The sequence below is a fragment of the Mirounga angustirostris genome, unplaced genomic scaffold (assembly GCF_029215605.1).
Source record: "Mirounga angustirostris isolate CCGP_5_RB_7025 unplaced genomic scaffold, mMirAng1.0.hap1 SCAF_10, whole genome shotgun sequence".
Taxonomy (NCBI): Eukaryota; Metazoa; Chordata; class Mammalia; order Carnivora; family Phocidae; genus Mirounga; species Mirounga angustirostris.
The window spans coordinates 129588221-129603695 of NW_026991718.1; the positions used below are offsets into that span (position 1 = coordinate 129588221).

At 45.3% G+C, this 15475-nt stretch overlaps 1 protein-coding gene across 3 annotated transcripts in view; it reads left to right on the forward strand.

Annotated features, from left to right (window-relative positions):
• Positions 1-3440: 3440 nt before the first annotated feature.
• The window catches only part of TSHZ2 (teashirt zinc finger homeobox 2), a 436252-nt gene continuing 424217 nt past the window's right edge, over positions 3441-15475 (forward strand). For 2 of the 3 annotated variants that reach the window (XM_064573366.1, XM_064573367.1), the window contains exon 1: positions 3442-4063. Coding sequence is in view for 1 of the 3 variants with exons in the window: in XM_064573365.1 (XP_064429435.1) it covers positions 3634-4063 (430 nt within the window). In the remaining 2 variants the exon portion in view is untranslated. Of the gene's footprint in view, positions 4064-15475 lie in introns of all 3 variants that reach the window. The other variant, XM_064573365.1, reaches the window with a different exon arrangement.

The following is a 15475-nucleotide window of genomic DNA, read 5'->3' on the forward strand; positions in this document are numbered from 1 at the left end:
GGGTCCAGCCCCCAAATTCCTTCTCTCCCAGTTTCAAATCTTTGGGATGTCATTTTCACAGAAGCTTTTTGAAGGCAGGGATCCTATCTTAATGCATCCCAGCAGCTCCTGTACCTGGGGCAATGCCTGGCACCTAACTAACACACTAGATGCTTGTTAAATGATTGAATGTAGGAGTGCCTGGGTGGCTCAGTGGGTTAAGCATCTGCTTTCGGGTCAGATCATGATCTCAGGGTCCTGGGATTGAGCCTCACATCAGGCTCCCTGCTCAGCGGGGAGTCTGCTTCTCCCTCTCCCTCTGTGATCTCTCTTGCTTTTGTTCTCCCTCAGATAAGTAAATAAAATCTTTTTTTAAAAATTATAGAATGTAGTGCAAACACTCAGTCCGTGGGCACGGGGCTCCTCCAGGGGAGACTCACTGGTGTGTTCACTGCAGTCCCAGGCTTTGTACCTCCTGTTCCTATAGCTGTGGTCCCCAGGCAGCAGGACTGAGGGTTTTACTGATGAAGCTGTGGTCTCTGGCACAGCTCTCTGGAAAGGTGTGGGAGGAAATTAGAATTAATTAGAATTAACACCCTTTTGCTGACATTGTCAACTCGGCAGCAGGGCCTTCTGTGCCTCCGTTGCCTCAGGACTAGGCTGGGGTTGGGTGGGGTTGGTCATAGGTGGAGGCCAGTTGGGTGATTGAGGGCCGATGAGTTAATAACTTGTATCCCGTACATGAGAGGAATAAATGAGCATGTGCCTCCCGCGTGGGGATGTTAAAAGTGATAAAACAGTAACAAAAAAGATGAAACAGCACTTTGCAAATGTGACGATAACATGTGACTAGGAGGATGGGGAAAGTTAGGTTTCCTATAGCTCCCAAAAGAACTGTTCAGAAAAATATCTGTGGAACGGGTCACCCTAGGTCATTCCCCACGAGTGAGGGCAAAGGTGGTAGGTGGGTCGGTTGTAAGTGGGAGGTGGCCCGATTATACTGGGCCGGACTTCATCATGGTGGGTACATGGCTGGGGGGCAGGTAGTGAGGAGTAGACATAGGTGAAACCCCAACACAATGACCATGTAACAGTGCCACACCATGAATCCCTAAGTTATAAAATATTTAAGCTTGAGTTTGCTTTATAGTTAGCAACGTTGGATATGTCTGACTCCAAAAGAACGAAGGCTTTTTTAGCAGAAGTTCTCACACTGGAGTGAGCAGGAGACTCACTTGCTCAAAACTCAGATTCCCTAAGCCCTGTTCCAGAAGTTTCTGAGTTAGAAGGTTTAGAGAAGTGGTCCTCAACCAGGGGGCCATTTGGCCCCCAGGGGACATGGGGCGATGTCTGGAGACAATTTGGTTGACACAAGTGGGGTGGGAGGGTCTGGCATCTGATGGGCAGAGGCCAGGGATGCTGCTAAACACTCTAGATTGCACAGAACAGCTTCCACAACAAAGAATTATGGCCCCAAATGCCAATGGAGCTAGGGTTAGATCCTTTTATTCTAGGGTAAGGCCTAGGAATGTGCATCTTCACAAGGGCCTCAGGGGATTTGGGTGCAGGCAGCCAGAGCCCTGACTAGGAAGAATGAGGCCATGCCTGCCCTCTTATTCTAAGGCTTTGGCTCTCTGAGCTTCCCTCTTGCCCAACTCCTCCGTGTTTAGGACTCAGCTTAGACTTGACTCTTCCCCAGGAAGCTCTGCCTGGAAACCATCCTCCCTGCTTCCATGTCCAGGTTAATTGCCCCTCCTAAGTACACCTCCTGCCCCATCACACATCACTTGCCCCTTTGTCTGTCTCTACCACTGGAAGGAGAGTTCCCTGAGGGCAGGGTCCCGGTTTGACCGTGTCCCCAGCACCTGGGCCCACACCTGGCTCAACGATCACATGTTGGCTGCAATTGATCTCAGCTCCAGTGGGGTCTCCCGCATTGACTAGGGCTACCCCCTCTTTCAGACGCTGTCACGGGCCCTATTTTAACATCTTCGTGGAGCTTATCACTTGGAAATTATCTTGTTTATTTACTTGCTTACTTTTCATTCATTCAACAAATATTATATTGGGCACCTACTATATGTCTTGTCCCTTACCATCGCTGGGGATAGAACAGCAAACAAAAGATGCAAAAGCCCTCTTCCCAGCAGAGCTTATATTCTAGGAACTAGGCCAATAAACAAAATAGAAAACTATAATATATATGATATTGATAAGCCCAGTGGTAAAAGATAAAATAGAGAAACGGGATAGGGAGTGTGTGTGTGTGTGTGTGTGTGTGTGTGTGAAAATTTTAAGTAAGGTAGACCTATGGGAGAAAGTGACATTTATGCAAAGACTGGATATCTGAGAGTGACATTTCTGTGCCCCCATTAGAATAGAAACACGAAGAGGGCCAGGAGCTTCCCTTTCTCTAAGGCTGCTGTGTCTCCAGAATAGGCACCTAGTAGGTGTTGAATAAATACTATTTAAACAGAGAGAATATGTGATTCAACTATCAAGGAGGCAGTTGGGAGGGGTTTTTTTCTGACCATCCACCAAATAGAAGGAAGGTGGAGGGTCAGGGGCGTTAAACTTAGGGTGGGGGTGGGGGTGGGGAGGACATCTCCCCTGTCAGATTAAGAGACTTGGAGGATGGAGGTCATTGATGGACAAGGTGCCCTCCCCCTTCCCCGCCCAAAGCAGACCTAAGTTCTCACCTTCCTAACAAGTATTGTTAATGGCACTGCCGGTGGGCTCACCTGGCCCCCCGGAGCTCCCTTTCCAGCTGCGGAGTTTGGCCATCACCCTGCCCCCTTTCCTCCCGCGTCCGTGCCCGTCCCACCCCCACCCCCGCAGGGGTGGCCCTGAGCCAGTGGGCACGTCCTCGCCCCAGCGAGGGGGGCGCCTCGAGGAGCCTGGGGTGGGCGCGCCGGGTCCCCGCCCCCCAGCCCCTCTCCCCGGCGGGACACTGTCCCTTTAATAGACTCCCTCTGCCTGGCGCTCTGCGGCTGGGGAGTAAATTTCTCCCTGTCATCAGGTCGCGGGGAGAGGAGGAGGAGGAGGAGTTTGTTAATGTTCAGTTTGTTCAGCGGGATCGATGTTTGCTGGCATCGCCTCGCCCTGTCTTGTGTGTGTGAGTGTGTGAGTGTGCGTGTGTGTGTGTGTGCGCGCATATGTGGGGGGTGTGAGTGTGTGTGAGAGGAAGAGCGAGTGCGTGCGTGTGTGAGTGTGTGTCTGTGTGTGTGTCTGTGTGTGTGTGTGAGTGTGAGTGTGTGTGAGTGAGTGAATTCCAGATTTTCTGTCTTTCCCAAACCCGCTCCTGTCCTCTCGCATATCACTCACAGACGGGGATCTGACAGCAGCCACAAACCTACAGTGAGTGATCTCTCTCCCCCAGCGCGAATCCGCCATAGAGACCGGCGAGGAGGAGGAGGAGGAGGAGGAGGAGGAGGAGGAGGAGGAGGAGGAGGAGGAGGAAGAGGAGCAGGAGGAGGTGGAGGAGGAGGTGGAGGAGGAGGAGGAGGAGGAGGGAAAGAGGAGAAGGAAGAAGAAGAAAAAGAAGAAGAAACCACTACCTTCCCAGGATTGCCTTTTTTTTTCCTTATCTTTACGCGCGCGTGTGCGTGTGGCGTGTGTGCGCCCCTCGTCCCTTCCATCCGAACGCGGTCTTGGATGTTTAATAAAGAAATCAAGTGTCTCAACAGTCACCAAAAAAAAAAAAAAAAAAAAAAAAACCAAAAAACCAAAAATTTCCAAAAAGCAAAAACAAAAAGAGAGAGAGAGAGGAAAAAAAATCCAAAACAAACAAACAAACAAGGCAGAACCAACCTCTACTTCAAACCAGCCGGCACAAGCCACCCGTGTCCGCCACCCAGAGAGGGGGGTCTCTGGCCCGTGGTGGAGGAGTTGCAGGGGGGATCGCCAGGGGGACAGAGGCCGAGTGACGCCCTAGGAGCCACCGGGCAGGAGGCGGAGGAGACCCAGAGAGGCGAGAGAGCAGCGGGCCCCCGCGCGCGGCTCGGGGCTGGGGCGCCAGAAGTGGGACTGGAGCGAAGTAGAGCGATGCCAAGGAGGAAACAGCAGGCACCCAAGCGGGCGGCAGGTAAGAGAACCGGCTCCGCTTCGGGGCTGCCCGGCGCGCCGAGCTCCTCGCCCGCCCTCCTAGCCCCCGGGTGCCCCAGGACGCCACCCCCGAGCCGCGGGGGGAGTTCGCTCTGGGCGCCCCTCTCTGCCCCACGAATAACCCCATCCTCTCTCTCTCTCTCTCTTTCGCCTTCTTCCATCTCCCAAATCCTCCCCTTTGCAGGCTCCGGTTGGGTGGGGGGGAAGCTATCCCACCAAGCCTTCCCTCCTTAAACTTTTTTTCCTCCACCCTCTACCCCACCCCTAACTTTCTCCCAGTCTGTTTCTTGCCTCTCCGGCCAAAGTTGGGTTGAAGATTTGGGGTGCGGGGTAGGGAGACCGTCCTTCCGCCCCTGCATCCCTCCGCGTGGTCAGTGCCAGTGGCTTCTGGCCTCAAGGGACAGCGACTCCTCTCGCTGGGGTTTGGGGCGCTGAAGTGTGAGGCATGCCCAAGCCCTGGGCTGCAGGCTGGCTTTGGGGCAAGCAATGAGAGTTTAACTTTGACCGCCAAGGTGGAAAAAACCACCCCAGGAAAGGAATGAACCTTTGAATATGCTTTCTAAATATGCTTGGAAATCTACTCAACACTCTTTCTCTTTTAAAAAGGGGGGGGAAAGACCCAGGAGAACATTGAAACAGCTCTGGATTTTCTTTGCCCAGAGAGAGTTGCAAACTTTGTAAATTGATTTGTATGGTATCCCATCTGAATCCTTCCTTACCAGCCCCCCTCTCTCCCTGCAAAAAAGAGAGGAACAGGTTAATGGATCAGTACAATAGACCTTCTAAAGGATTTTTTTTTCTTTTGGGTTGCTTAATTGCTTTTTTAATAGTATGCTGGGGTTTTGTTTCTCGGAAGTGTAATATGAAAGTTCATTTTTCTCCTGCCAGACCCACCCACTGAAAAATCAGCTTTCCACTTGATTGCTAGTTTTGATTTGACATTTGATTGATCACCTGTCATCTCGCTGCCTTTGATCTATTCATTCTTGATATATATCAATAAATCACTCACCATGGTAACTCAGAGTGCCGGTGACGCAAGCCTTGCCCTCTAGATTCAGAGCCAGACATGCACAATTATTATCTTGTTTGGCTTTTAATGTGGGCGTTTTTATTTCTTTGTGTCCTTTAGTTGAATCAGGGCTTTAGCGAAAAGCTGAAGTCTTTCCCCCTGTCTCTGTCTTTACCCTCATGCTTTAGGCGGCATCCATTAAGGCTGGTGTTCTGCAGACCCAACAACACATTTCCTTCTGTTGTATGAGCGAAACATTAGAGAGAAGTTCAGTGGAACACTTTTGTAAACTTTGTAAAGCCACCCTTAGAACAAATCCAAAGTTAGTTACAAATCTGGGCAAAGTGGGTGTTTGTGTCTGAACATGCTGGACCACCAAGCTCATCCTCCATCATGGCCTGATTCCAGCCTGAATGGCAGTCCATGTGCTTTGAAATATCCACAATTATCTTCCCTTCAGAGCTCAGAATTGCTTCCATAACCATGCGTAGATTGGTTCAAATTGCATGCGGAAATATCATTTATAAAGCTTTGATTCATGAATTTTCCAACTGTTTCCCTAAGAGCAAAATAATTAAAATATTTTCAGTGCTGTGTATATTTAGAACTTGCCTAGTCAGTGAGGTGTACTTTTCTCAACTCTGGCTACCTCTTTTGAAAACAGTTTCTCCCTCCTGCCCCTGCCCCTGTCCCTGTCTACATTTAACTCACTTATTGAAAAAAAAAAAAAACAAAAAACTTAGATTGCTTTGCAATCTGACAGCGTTGGGGTGTGCACTGGCCTTCTAGACCCAGGAAAAGTAAGCGTGCTCCTTCTAGTTCTGGCAACCCAAGTTTTCGTGTAGCTAGATTATTAGAGATAACGTCCTTATTGTCCCAAAAGAGAACCCTGGGCAACAGTCCAGCAAGAAGTAATACTGCCCTGAAAATTACTCTTTCCCCCCCACCCCCTTGTTGTTCCGGTAAAGGCCATCAACAACTAGGCAGTAATTTAAATTACCAGAATGACTGGACATGTCTCCTTTGGTAAGCTCATTATAAAAAGTGCATTGCTCAGAATTGCACTACTTTGATTATAATTATCCTCTGATCAATGAGGATCCAGGTGTATGTAACATAATGCTGTATCACATTATTTAAATTAGATCATTTTCATTAAGCTCATATCTATTGGAACTGGCTTGTCTATTTACTGTAGTTTGTGCGTGTATGTTAGAAAGTTGAGACTGCAGTTTCAGTTTTATGGCCTATTGTATGCCTAATGTCTTTATATGTTTGTTTTCATGGCTTTATTATTTTCACTGAAAAAAGGGGAAAGCCTGGTGGAGCTGAAAGGGAGTGATTCATATTGTATACAACGAGGCCCCTCGTACAGTATTTATTTGATCACATATTAGTAAAACAGATATTTTTTCATGCAAGTTTCCTTTCCTCCAAAGTCACCGATGCTGTCCTCTGTGTTAGCTGAGGTGGTGATTCACAAGTAAAGTTAGCCACTTTGGGAGTCTTGAGCCAGTTGACAACCAGGGAAAAGAACAAGGTGGGTTCTAGGATTGTGGCCATACTAACTTTTATCACTACCTGAAATTAAACACAATGCACAACTGTAAGTAATTACTCCCATGGACTGATGTTGAAAGCTTGATTTCTAGCTTGATTAATGAATAATGTAAGATAGAAAAAGCCTATGAGTGAATCAGAGCTGAGACTCTTTCCCAAGAACTGTTCGAGGCAATTTGATTCCTTTGCATTATTAGTTTTAAGTTCCATGTTTCAAGGGATCAGTTACAGAACTTTCTAATAAAGCAGGTATGCAGAAAGAATGAACAAGATGATATTATAAGTGATGGGAAATCTCAGTCTTTATATGTTACGTTCTGCCACCCCCCCCCCCCCCTTTTAGGGGAAGGGATGTGAGGTAGGCTGTTCTCTTTAAGGAAACAGCTAAGTCAGAACATTTCCCTCTGAAATGTCATTCTTCCTGGCTTTCTACAGCTATGCTATTCCATCATACTATTACTTTGGGCAAGACAAAAAGTTCAGAAAACAGCCTATAGTACCCCAGGGATTTGTGTATGTGTGAGTGTGTGTGCTCACTTCCTTGGATGTATATTTCACTCGCTACTAAAATGCATCCACTTTTACCTGAGAATATTGCAGAATTTTCTATCAGCATCTTTTCCCCCTATCCATTTTAGGGCAGGTAGAGAAGATGGCAGAAAGGTAAAATAAAACAGAGCAGTGTTTTGATTTGTTTGTATTTTGCAGGATGCATAGTAGTTAAAAATTTAAAATTGCAGACTTACACTGCAAACCCTTCTATTTTCTACAATCTGTCACAGCCTCTGTACACAGACATGTGTAATACATATATTTTATTTTACCACCCTGAACTATTGTTTTTATATAATGCCAGCCAAGTGTAATAGAATGCAAAATCTTCGGGCTTGTGAATATCGAATGTATACATAAGTTATAGGATTCTGCTTCTGCCAGCCCAAAGAGATTAAATGTTTCCTTCTTGTTGACTCTCATAAACTATCTGATAATCCAGATCTGAGGAAAGTCTTGCAGGGAAGAACAGCTCCCTCAATTTATTTTGTTTATTTAATATGGAGATGAATAATGCAGATTTTGTTTTCATGAATGTCCTTGTGTGGCAGTAAACATTAGACTATTAGCAATCATTACTTAAAAGTTGCAATTTGCACCTTAATGGCATAGTTTATTTACATGGGAAACATATTCAGCAGGGACAGTTCTGAATCCTGCAACGGAGCAGAGTTGACCCCAGCGATCTCCTTTTCAGCCCCTCATGAGAGCGGTGCCTGGGTGAGCCAGGGAGGTCTCAACAATCTCTACCAGCAGGGTGGGGAGGGGCAGGCAGCGCAGGGTGAAGCTTACCTTTAATTTACTGGCAAATGGGATGGGATTCCAGGGAATAGGAATTGGGGTGGAGTCTGGGACCCTGGCACTCTCACTTTGTTGAAATACACTTCAGAAAGACAAGTTCACATCTTGAAGATTTAAATACCGTGTGCTATAGACCCCATTCACTTACCCAAACGGTATGGTTTTAACAGATGAATGGAAAAAATAAACACACACACCCCCAGAGGGGTTCAGCAGCATGAACTGTTCTGGCTCTTCTTGTTATTTAAGGCAAATCCCTGAAAAAGGAAGGACAGGTCCCACGAAATTACATCCTGCACAGAGCCTTTTGGATGGAAATTGATTACTTAAGTGGTCCCTTCCCTACTCCCCTCCTGATTTCCTTCTCCCACCTCTCACCTCACCCTTAAAGACCCAGATTGAATGGGACATCTCAAAAGCCCATTTGTTTTAGGCATTTATTGATTTCATTTTTAATCTGCCATATCAGGACACAATACATTAGCCCTAATCAGCAGATTGCAAGTGACAGGGAGTTCTAGTGGAAAGTAGGTGAGGGAGAGAGGGCTCTGAGAAACTTCTGCGTGATGAAAATCTTCTTGAGGCTTGGGGGTTGGAGATTGGAGGCTACTTTTAGGGAGGTCGTAGAAACATTCCTCAGAACTACTGTGCATTTATTTTTCTACCACCTTACCTTGATTTGTCTCCCATTCACCTTAATTCTACCGTTTGGGAAAACTTCACACCCAACAAATACCTCCTAGGCATCTTTAACTGATTTGTCCCTGGAAGCATCTTGCCTTTTGTCACATTCTCCAACGGAGGCTTATGCTTTCATTTCATCCCAGGTGACTTCTCACGCATTTGACGGAATTTCTCCAACTGGATAATACCTGGGTTGATCTATTTATCTTCCCAGTGGCTTGGGGATTGTACTCTCAGTTGAGCAGGTTTTAAAGGGGCACTGAGCCTGGCATTATGTAAGGCTGTGTGAAGCGATACCCTTCTGCTCATCCCTGCAGCTCAGCTTCAGAAAATCAGGCAGGAAGGAAACCTGTTCTTGTTTGTGCTGGGTCTGTAATTAGCTGACACGAGTTAAATGACCAGAGTAGATCCCTTCCATCACTGTATGCGTACCATCAATTTTATTTAGGTATGTCATGGTCTGGGAAGACTCAGCCACTATTTCAAAGGCGTGCTTGCATCCACCCAAGTTCCCTTTAAAAAGCACAGAATTGCCTAACAAATCCTCTATTAAGACCAGGCATACACAGAGTATCATTTTCGTTTGATGCAAAGTCAGTTGGAAATACATTAACAGAGAGTGTCTTGCATCGCTTCCCTGAAGCAGTGCTTTTTCATTACATATTTAATTACAATCAAATTGAGCGACTTTTATAAAAAAATTACAGTGGTATTAAAAGAAGCTTGGCACACAAAGAATTTTATTGCTTTGCAAGTTGAGAATGCTGTTATATTTTTATTTACTTGGGAGAAATTTATTTTCATTTTCTAATGTGACAAATACAGAGTATATTTTCCTGTCGTCTGTACCAGGGAGATCTCAGCCTCCTGCCTCCTTAGAGCCTGTTCATCCCGGAAGAGGTTTTTTATAACCCTCTTTGAGTAATTTGTAACAATTTATATATATATTTTTTTATCATTTTAAGTTTTATAAATTTCATTTAAAGTTAGAAATTCTCCTGTTCCTTAGGGTGACCTTTGGTGAGCAGCTCTTTGATTATAAATGAGCTTAGTCATTCGAACCACATAAGAAATAAACTCGTTCAGAGGGTTTGCTTGATTGCCTGGATATTGCAGTAAGAAAAAACACACACACACACACACACACCCCATATATTTATCGGCTTCTATCACATAACCCGATTTTCACTGGATTTACCATCTCTTTCATTTTTTTCTGTACTACTGACCTTTCAGTCACTTGTTTTAAGAACTTGTTTTAAGTTCAGGGCTGGGGATGACATTGAGAGGGAGTGTCAAGAGATGCTGGTCTTCAAGAAATAATAAAAATTAGATACTTTAGAGCCCAAATGTCCACTTCAGGACTCTGTCCACAAACTCACAGGAAAGTGTCTCTGTAAGCACATGATTTGGCATCGAACTTGGACGCTGGCCTGGAGGGTCCACAGCAGTGTGGCTGTGTTCCTGCTGAGAAAGGTGTAGGACTTAGGTCCCCTCTGAGGACATTGCCTACATCCACAGACACACAGAAATGGCCTCTGAGAGCAAGTGGGAATTGCTGATATATTTGTTTCCAAAGCAAATTCCATGGGTGAAGTGATAAAATAATTGGAAGAGATTTGAAAGTCATTAAAATAGTTATGAAGAATTTTCAGAATTTTCGGCTGTTGCCTCTCTGAATCTTTTGCATTTCCTCTGCGGAAAAAGATGTCTTCTGGGCATCCTCCAATACTTTGTGATGCCAAAGCAATGCCTAAAACTGTTGAAAATTTTAGAAATTACAATGCAGGAGGCACGGCCAGATAATCCTATTATTAATATATCAGCATTATTTTGCTTAACAACAGGGAAATAAATACACAATGCAAAAGTTTTAGAGATAATGCATTTAGAGAAATCACACAGGAAAAAAAAAAAACAAAACCTGGATCATATTTGAAAGTTTTTGTCTTGAATTTTTCTCTCGAAGTAAGAGTGCTCTTTCCATCTGTGTTATTTAAAACAAGAACAAAAACACAACAGTTTCAGTATCATCATACCTAGTACCCAACCTGAAACAGGGTCTAATAAAGTTCTCTCCAGATGTACAAAGATATAGGGCATTATATTACACGTCCCTTTAAAAAAAAAAAAAGAGCTTTAGAAAACCAAAAGTGGGCATGCAAACTAAAAGCAGATCTAACAGGCTCTCTATTATAGCTCACTCAGGGTTCAGGATCCAAAACTTTGTTCGGCAGGGTAAGAAGAAGATAGCACTGCATTTTAACTACACATCTCCCTTGGCACATGAGAGGCAGTGGAGCAGGGAAGATTTTTAAGGAGCTTTTTAGCTCTTTTGCATCTGTCTCCAAAGACTAATTTAATTGAAACGCTGTAGTGTCCATTTATGCTAAAGGAAAAACCTCATGTTTCCATAAAGCGGCTAGCCGCTAAGGTGGGTTAAAAAAAAAAAAAAAGGCAGCGTTCTGCAGTTTCTGTTAGTACAAAAATTAAGATCACTGGTCTTAATTAGTTGAGTGCTTTCAGAACTGAATGAATACTCCGAAATCACCCCTGCGCTTTCTTCTTAAAGCTACATCTAAGTCATTTCTATGGAAATTACACAGTTTACATACTAAGGTGGGCAGAGTATGGTTATTGTTTTTAATGAAAATAGTTACAAAGGGCAGAAGGAGATAAAAACAGTTGTCAGCGGCCATTCTGTTTGTAATGAATTTGGAAGAAACTTCCCTCACGCTTTCCTGCATCAGGAAAAATCCATGAAACCTGGTGACGTGGACGATAGAAAAAGGAAGCAGAAGGTCAAGGTGTTCTACAGGGAGAAAGGACTTGTGTAAGCCAGAGCAATGGCATATAAATATTTCTATATAAACTGCAAGGGGCTTACTTTAAATCACTTGAATTTATCAGATTCTTAGAATTTTCCAGTAATTTAGAAGCCTCTCTCTCTCACACCCCAGGGGAGATAGGAATAGCTTCTGGGTCAAGATGATGCTGTAGAAAAGAGGTATATCTACTCTAGGCGTTCGGTACCATTTGGTACAGAAGAAATGCCAAAATGAAAAGCTATAAGCATGTTTTATATCAGAGTTGCCTTCGGCTAGTTTCCTTTATTAGAAAGTTGAGTACATAGCTTTGTGCTTCTCTTTGTTTTCCCTCCAGAGATTAGGTTTGAGATTGTGGATGGAGCCCTAGAACAGGAGCAAGTGACTTGGGTTCTGCTTACAGTTTTGCCCACACTTGTTATGCGGTCCTGGGCAAGCTCCAGAGAGAAACCTTAGTTCAGGGATAATAATATGAGCTCAGGAGTCAGAATGACCCAAGTTCAAGTCCCTAGGTCTATTTCTTTTCTTTGCCTTGTAGACTCGGACAAGCCGCTCAAATCTCTGCCCCTCACCCCCCAACTTTCCAACCTATAAGATGGGGGTCGTCATAGTTCTTCTTAAGGCCCAGGTTTTTGAAAGGATTATACAAGCCTTGGGCTGAGAAAGTACCCTGAAACTCTTAGGGGTCAAACCTGACAGTGGTAGTGTGTCTTTACCCTGAATGGCCAGACCATGAAAGGGGGTCGGGGTTTGAAAGAAATCAGACCTGGGTGCATTTTGGCTTTTAAAACTGGAAATACAGTCATTAAAGAGTGCTTTAGCCTCTTCTGAGGCTGACTCATACTGGGCTGGTTGGAGCCCTGCACCAGCTCAAAAAAAAAAGTTTCTTTCCCCAAAGATAGTCATTATAACACTAGCAGCAACAACTATAACACCAATAGTAATAACCATATCTGCCACTAGGTAAGTGTATATTATATACCAGGCGCTTTTCCAAGTGCTTCATATACTCCCGTTATTTAAACAGAAATTATTTTCTTGAGTTCCTACTTTGCGCCAGGGTCTGTTCTGGCCACCTGCATCCCCAGGAGGGATTAATAGGAAGAATATGATCCCTGGGGATCTTACCCTCCAGGAGGGGGAAGCTAGAGAGCATGCAAGTAAATTAACAAAGAAAAAAAAAGATAATTTTCATGATGACAGTAGATTTATAAAAGCAAAAGTTGGGGAGTGGGAGTTTGGCATGGCAGGTGTGGATGGTCAGGGGACACTTGTCCTGGAGGGGACATCTGAGCCAAGTTTTATCCTTACAACATTCTTATGCATCAGATGCTAGTGTAATCCCTATTTTACTGATGGGGCTCTGAGAAACCTGCAGAGCAACTCATTCAAGGTCATGCAGTGGCCACACTGGGTTTTAAACTCTTTGCTTCCAAAGCCCAAACCCTTAATCTATTGTGATATTTTATCTAGAATAGCTATAGTGATTTGCCAAGGAGGGACCCAGCTCCTATTATTCTTTCTCTGCATCCGTTGTGGTGTCTAAGCCTGCAGGGAGGTTATTGAGAACGCTGACAGAGGATGCTGCTTTTAGTGACATCACCAAATCGAATCTCGGGTCCTCTCTTGTATATGAAGTTGGTTTTTTCTTGAGTGTTCCTTCGTGTGTATGTATGTGCATTTACGCATTCATTCATTCAATCGATGTTCACCTACTACCTACCAGGCATTGAGCTAGGTGCTGGGATAGCGCAGTAGGAAAAGCCCCTGCCCTCACACAGCTCATATTCTTGTGAGTAAGACCAGAGAGCAAATCAACAAATAAATATAAAATACTAAATAGTTCTAACTGTATTTCATAAAAATCAGTTGGGGTTAATGGAGTAAAGAAGGATGGGAAGGTTCCCTTTTTATATAGAGAGTGGTCAGGACTGGTATTCCTCAGGTGCTAACACTTGATCAGACCTAAACCAAAAGTGAGGAGCTAACCAAGCACAGATCTGGGAGAAACATTCCAAGGAGTAAGCATGTAAGGCCAGAACTGACTTGTATGTTTGAGGAATACGTGGGAGCCCACTGTGGGCAGAGCAGGTTAAGATGGGGGGAGGTAGGCAGGGGCAGATCTTGTGTGACCTTCTCGATAGGGTTCTCAGTGTGATGGGATGGAGAGTTTCCAAAAGGGAAGTGATGTGATCCATTTGGGTTATCAATAGAACATTTCACAGTCACTATTTCAAAGGCGGTAGTGGATTTGGGTCTATTTGCCCACCTGGCCCTTCAGTGATGGTGAATAGGATGCTCAGAACGATGGAGGTGGCATGTGGAGATAAAAACACCAGCCCGGCCATTATGGAGGGATCGCCTGGTGCTGGGTGAACCACATAGGTGAGGCTGTTGAAAAGCAAATGTGCAGAGCCAAGGAAATCTGGGATCCAGTTGCAGTTCTTCCCTACTTAACTGACCAGCGGGTTTCCAGGGGAGTTCCTTCACCTCACTGCACCTCCGTGTCCTCATCTGTCAAATGGGCACGCGATATAGCTCACCTCCCATGGTGGTCGGGACGAGTAGGTGATGGGATGTAGAGAAAACACCTGGCACAGTCCCTGGCACGCAAGGAGGATCTTTTTAAATAAACGCATGTTTTTATCCTTCTTCCTGTTGTCATTTTTTTTTCTGTAGGGATTCCAGGAAAAATCTAGGCACTTGAATTAGTCCTTGGTACCTATTAGGCACTAAATAAGTATTTCCTGATGAATGAATAAATGAGGCTGTAAATAAATGAATAAATACTTTAATTAGCATGTTACTTTGTATACTAATTAATTACTTTTGAGCAGAAGGATCTCTTTTGCACATCTAAAATTTTTTGGCAGACCTCCGTACTGCTCACGATCCTAACTGCCTTTGAATATTTATCAATTTAAAAAATATTAATGACAAAAAGACAGTGATTTCAGGAATAAACTTGCATTATGTTCATCATGACATCACCTGCCTTCATGTGAAGAGCAGTGATTTCACCTTTTCTGCAGTAAATATTATTTAGCCATCTTATAGATAATGCTTGCTGATAATACGGGTTAGTAGACTTCCTTGTTAAGCCAAGACCCCCAGAGGGAGCGTCCCTGATGTTGGTGAAGGGGCTGCGGAATCCCTATTTCTGACCCCTGAGCTTGACCTCTCCCTCCGCTCTCCAGGTGCCCGCAGCCTCCCAGGGTTTGGCAAGGCACCCTCCCCCACCGCAGACCTGCGCTCATCCCCTCGGGCCCAAGGCGGCAAAGCTTAGGGGTTGTTAAGCTAATAGGAGAAGGCTACAGGCTGTTTCCTGGTAACGCCTTCTCCACTCTGTAATTGTCACCTTCAGATAAGTGTCCGGGAGAGGGTCCCCGAAGGGAGGCTGGCTGGTGCCTGTTAAGGTCTATCTCAGGACAAAGAGATTTGGGATCGCAGCGAGCATTTGGGAATTTTTGCTGCCTACCTTGGGTTTTTTATTTAACCAGTGTTACTAAAGGTCTGCTGTGCACCGGGGACTGTGGAAGGTGCTGGACCTGGAGCTTTGAGTCAAGGTGACAAAAGGCCTGCCTTCATGAAGCTTCCATCTCGTGTGGCAGACAGGTCACAGACAAGTGAGCAGAGGTGCCTGTATCACATCATGCCAGCACGTTCTACGTGCCAGGGAGAGACTGAAAAAGAAGGCAGGGGACGAGGCACGAGGGGAGGGTGCGCCCATCTTGGATGAGATGGCCAGGAAAGGCCTCTCTGGAAGTGACATTGCAACTGGGTTCTGAGTGAAGTGGCAGGCAGAGAAGTGTGGCCGTGCATCACGGCGGGTGGGGGGAGGCAACTGCAGGCATGGCTGACAGTGCCAGCCTGGAGCAAGCAGGGGCTGGCCGGCAGCAAGGACGCCAGGGGGCGTGGTGAGGGGTCCTGACCTAAGGACAGGCAGCCGCCAAGCCTC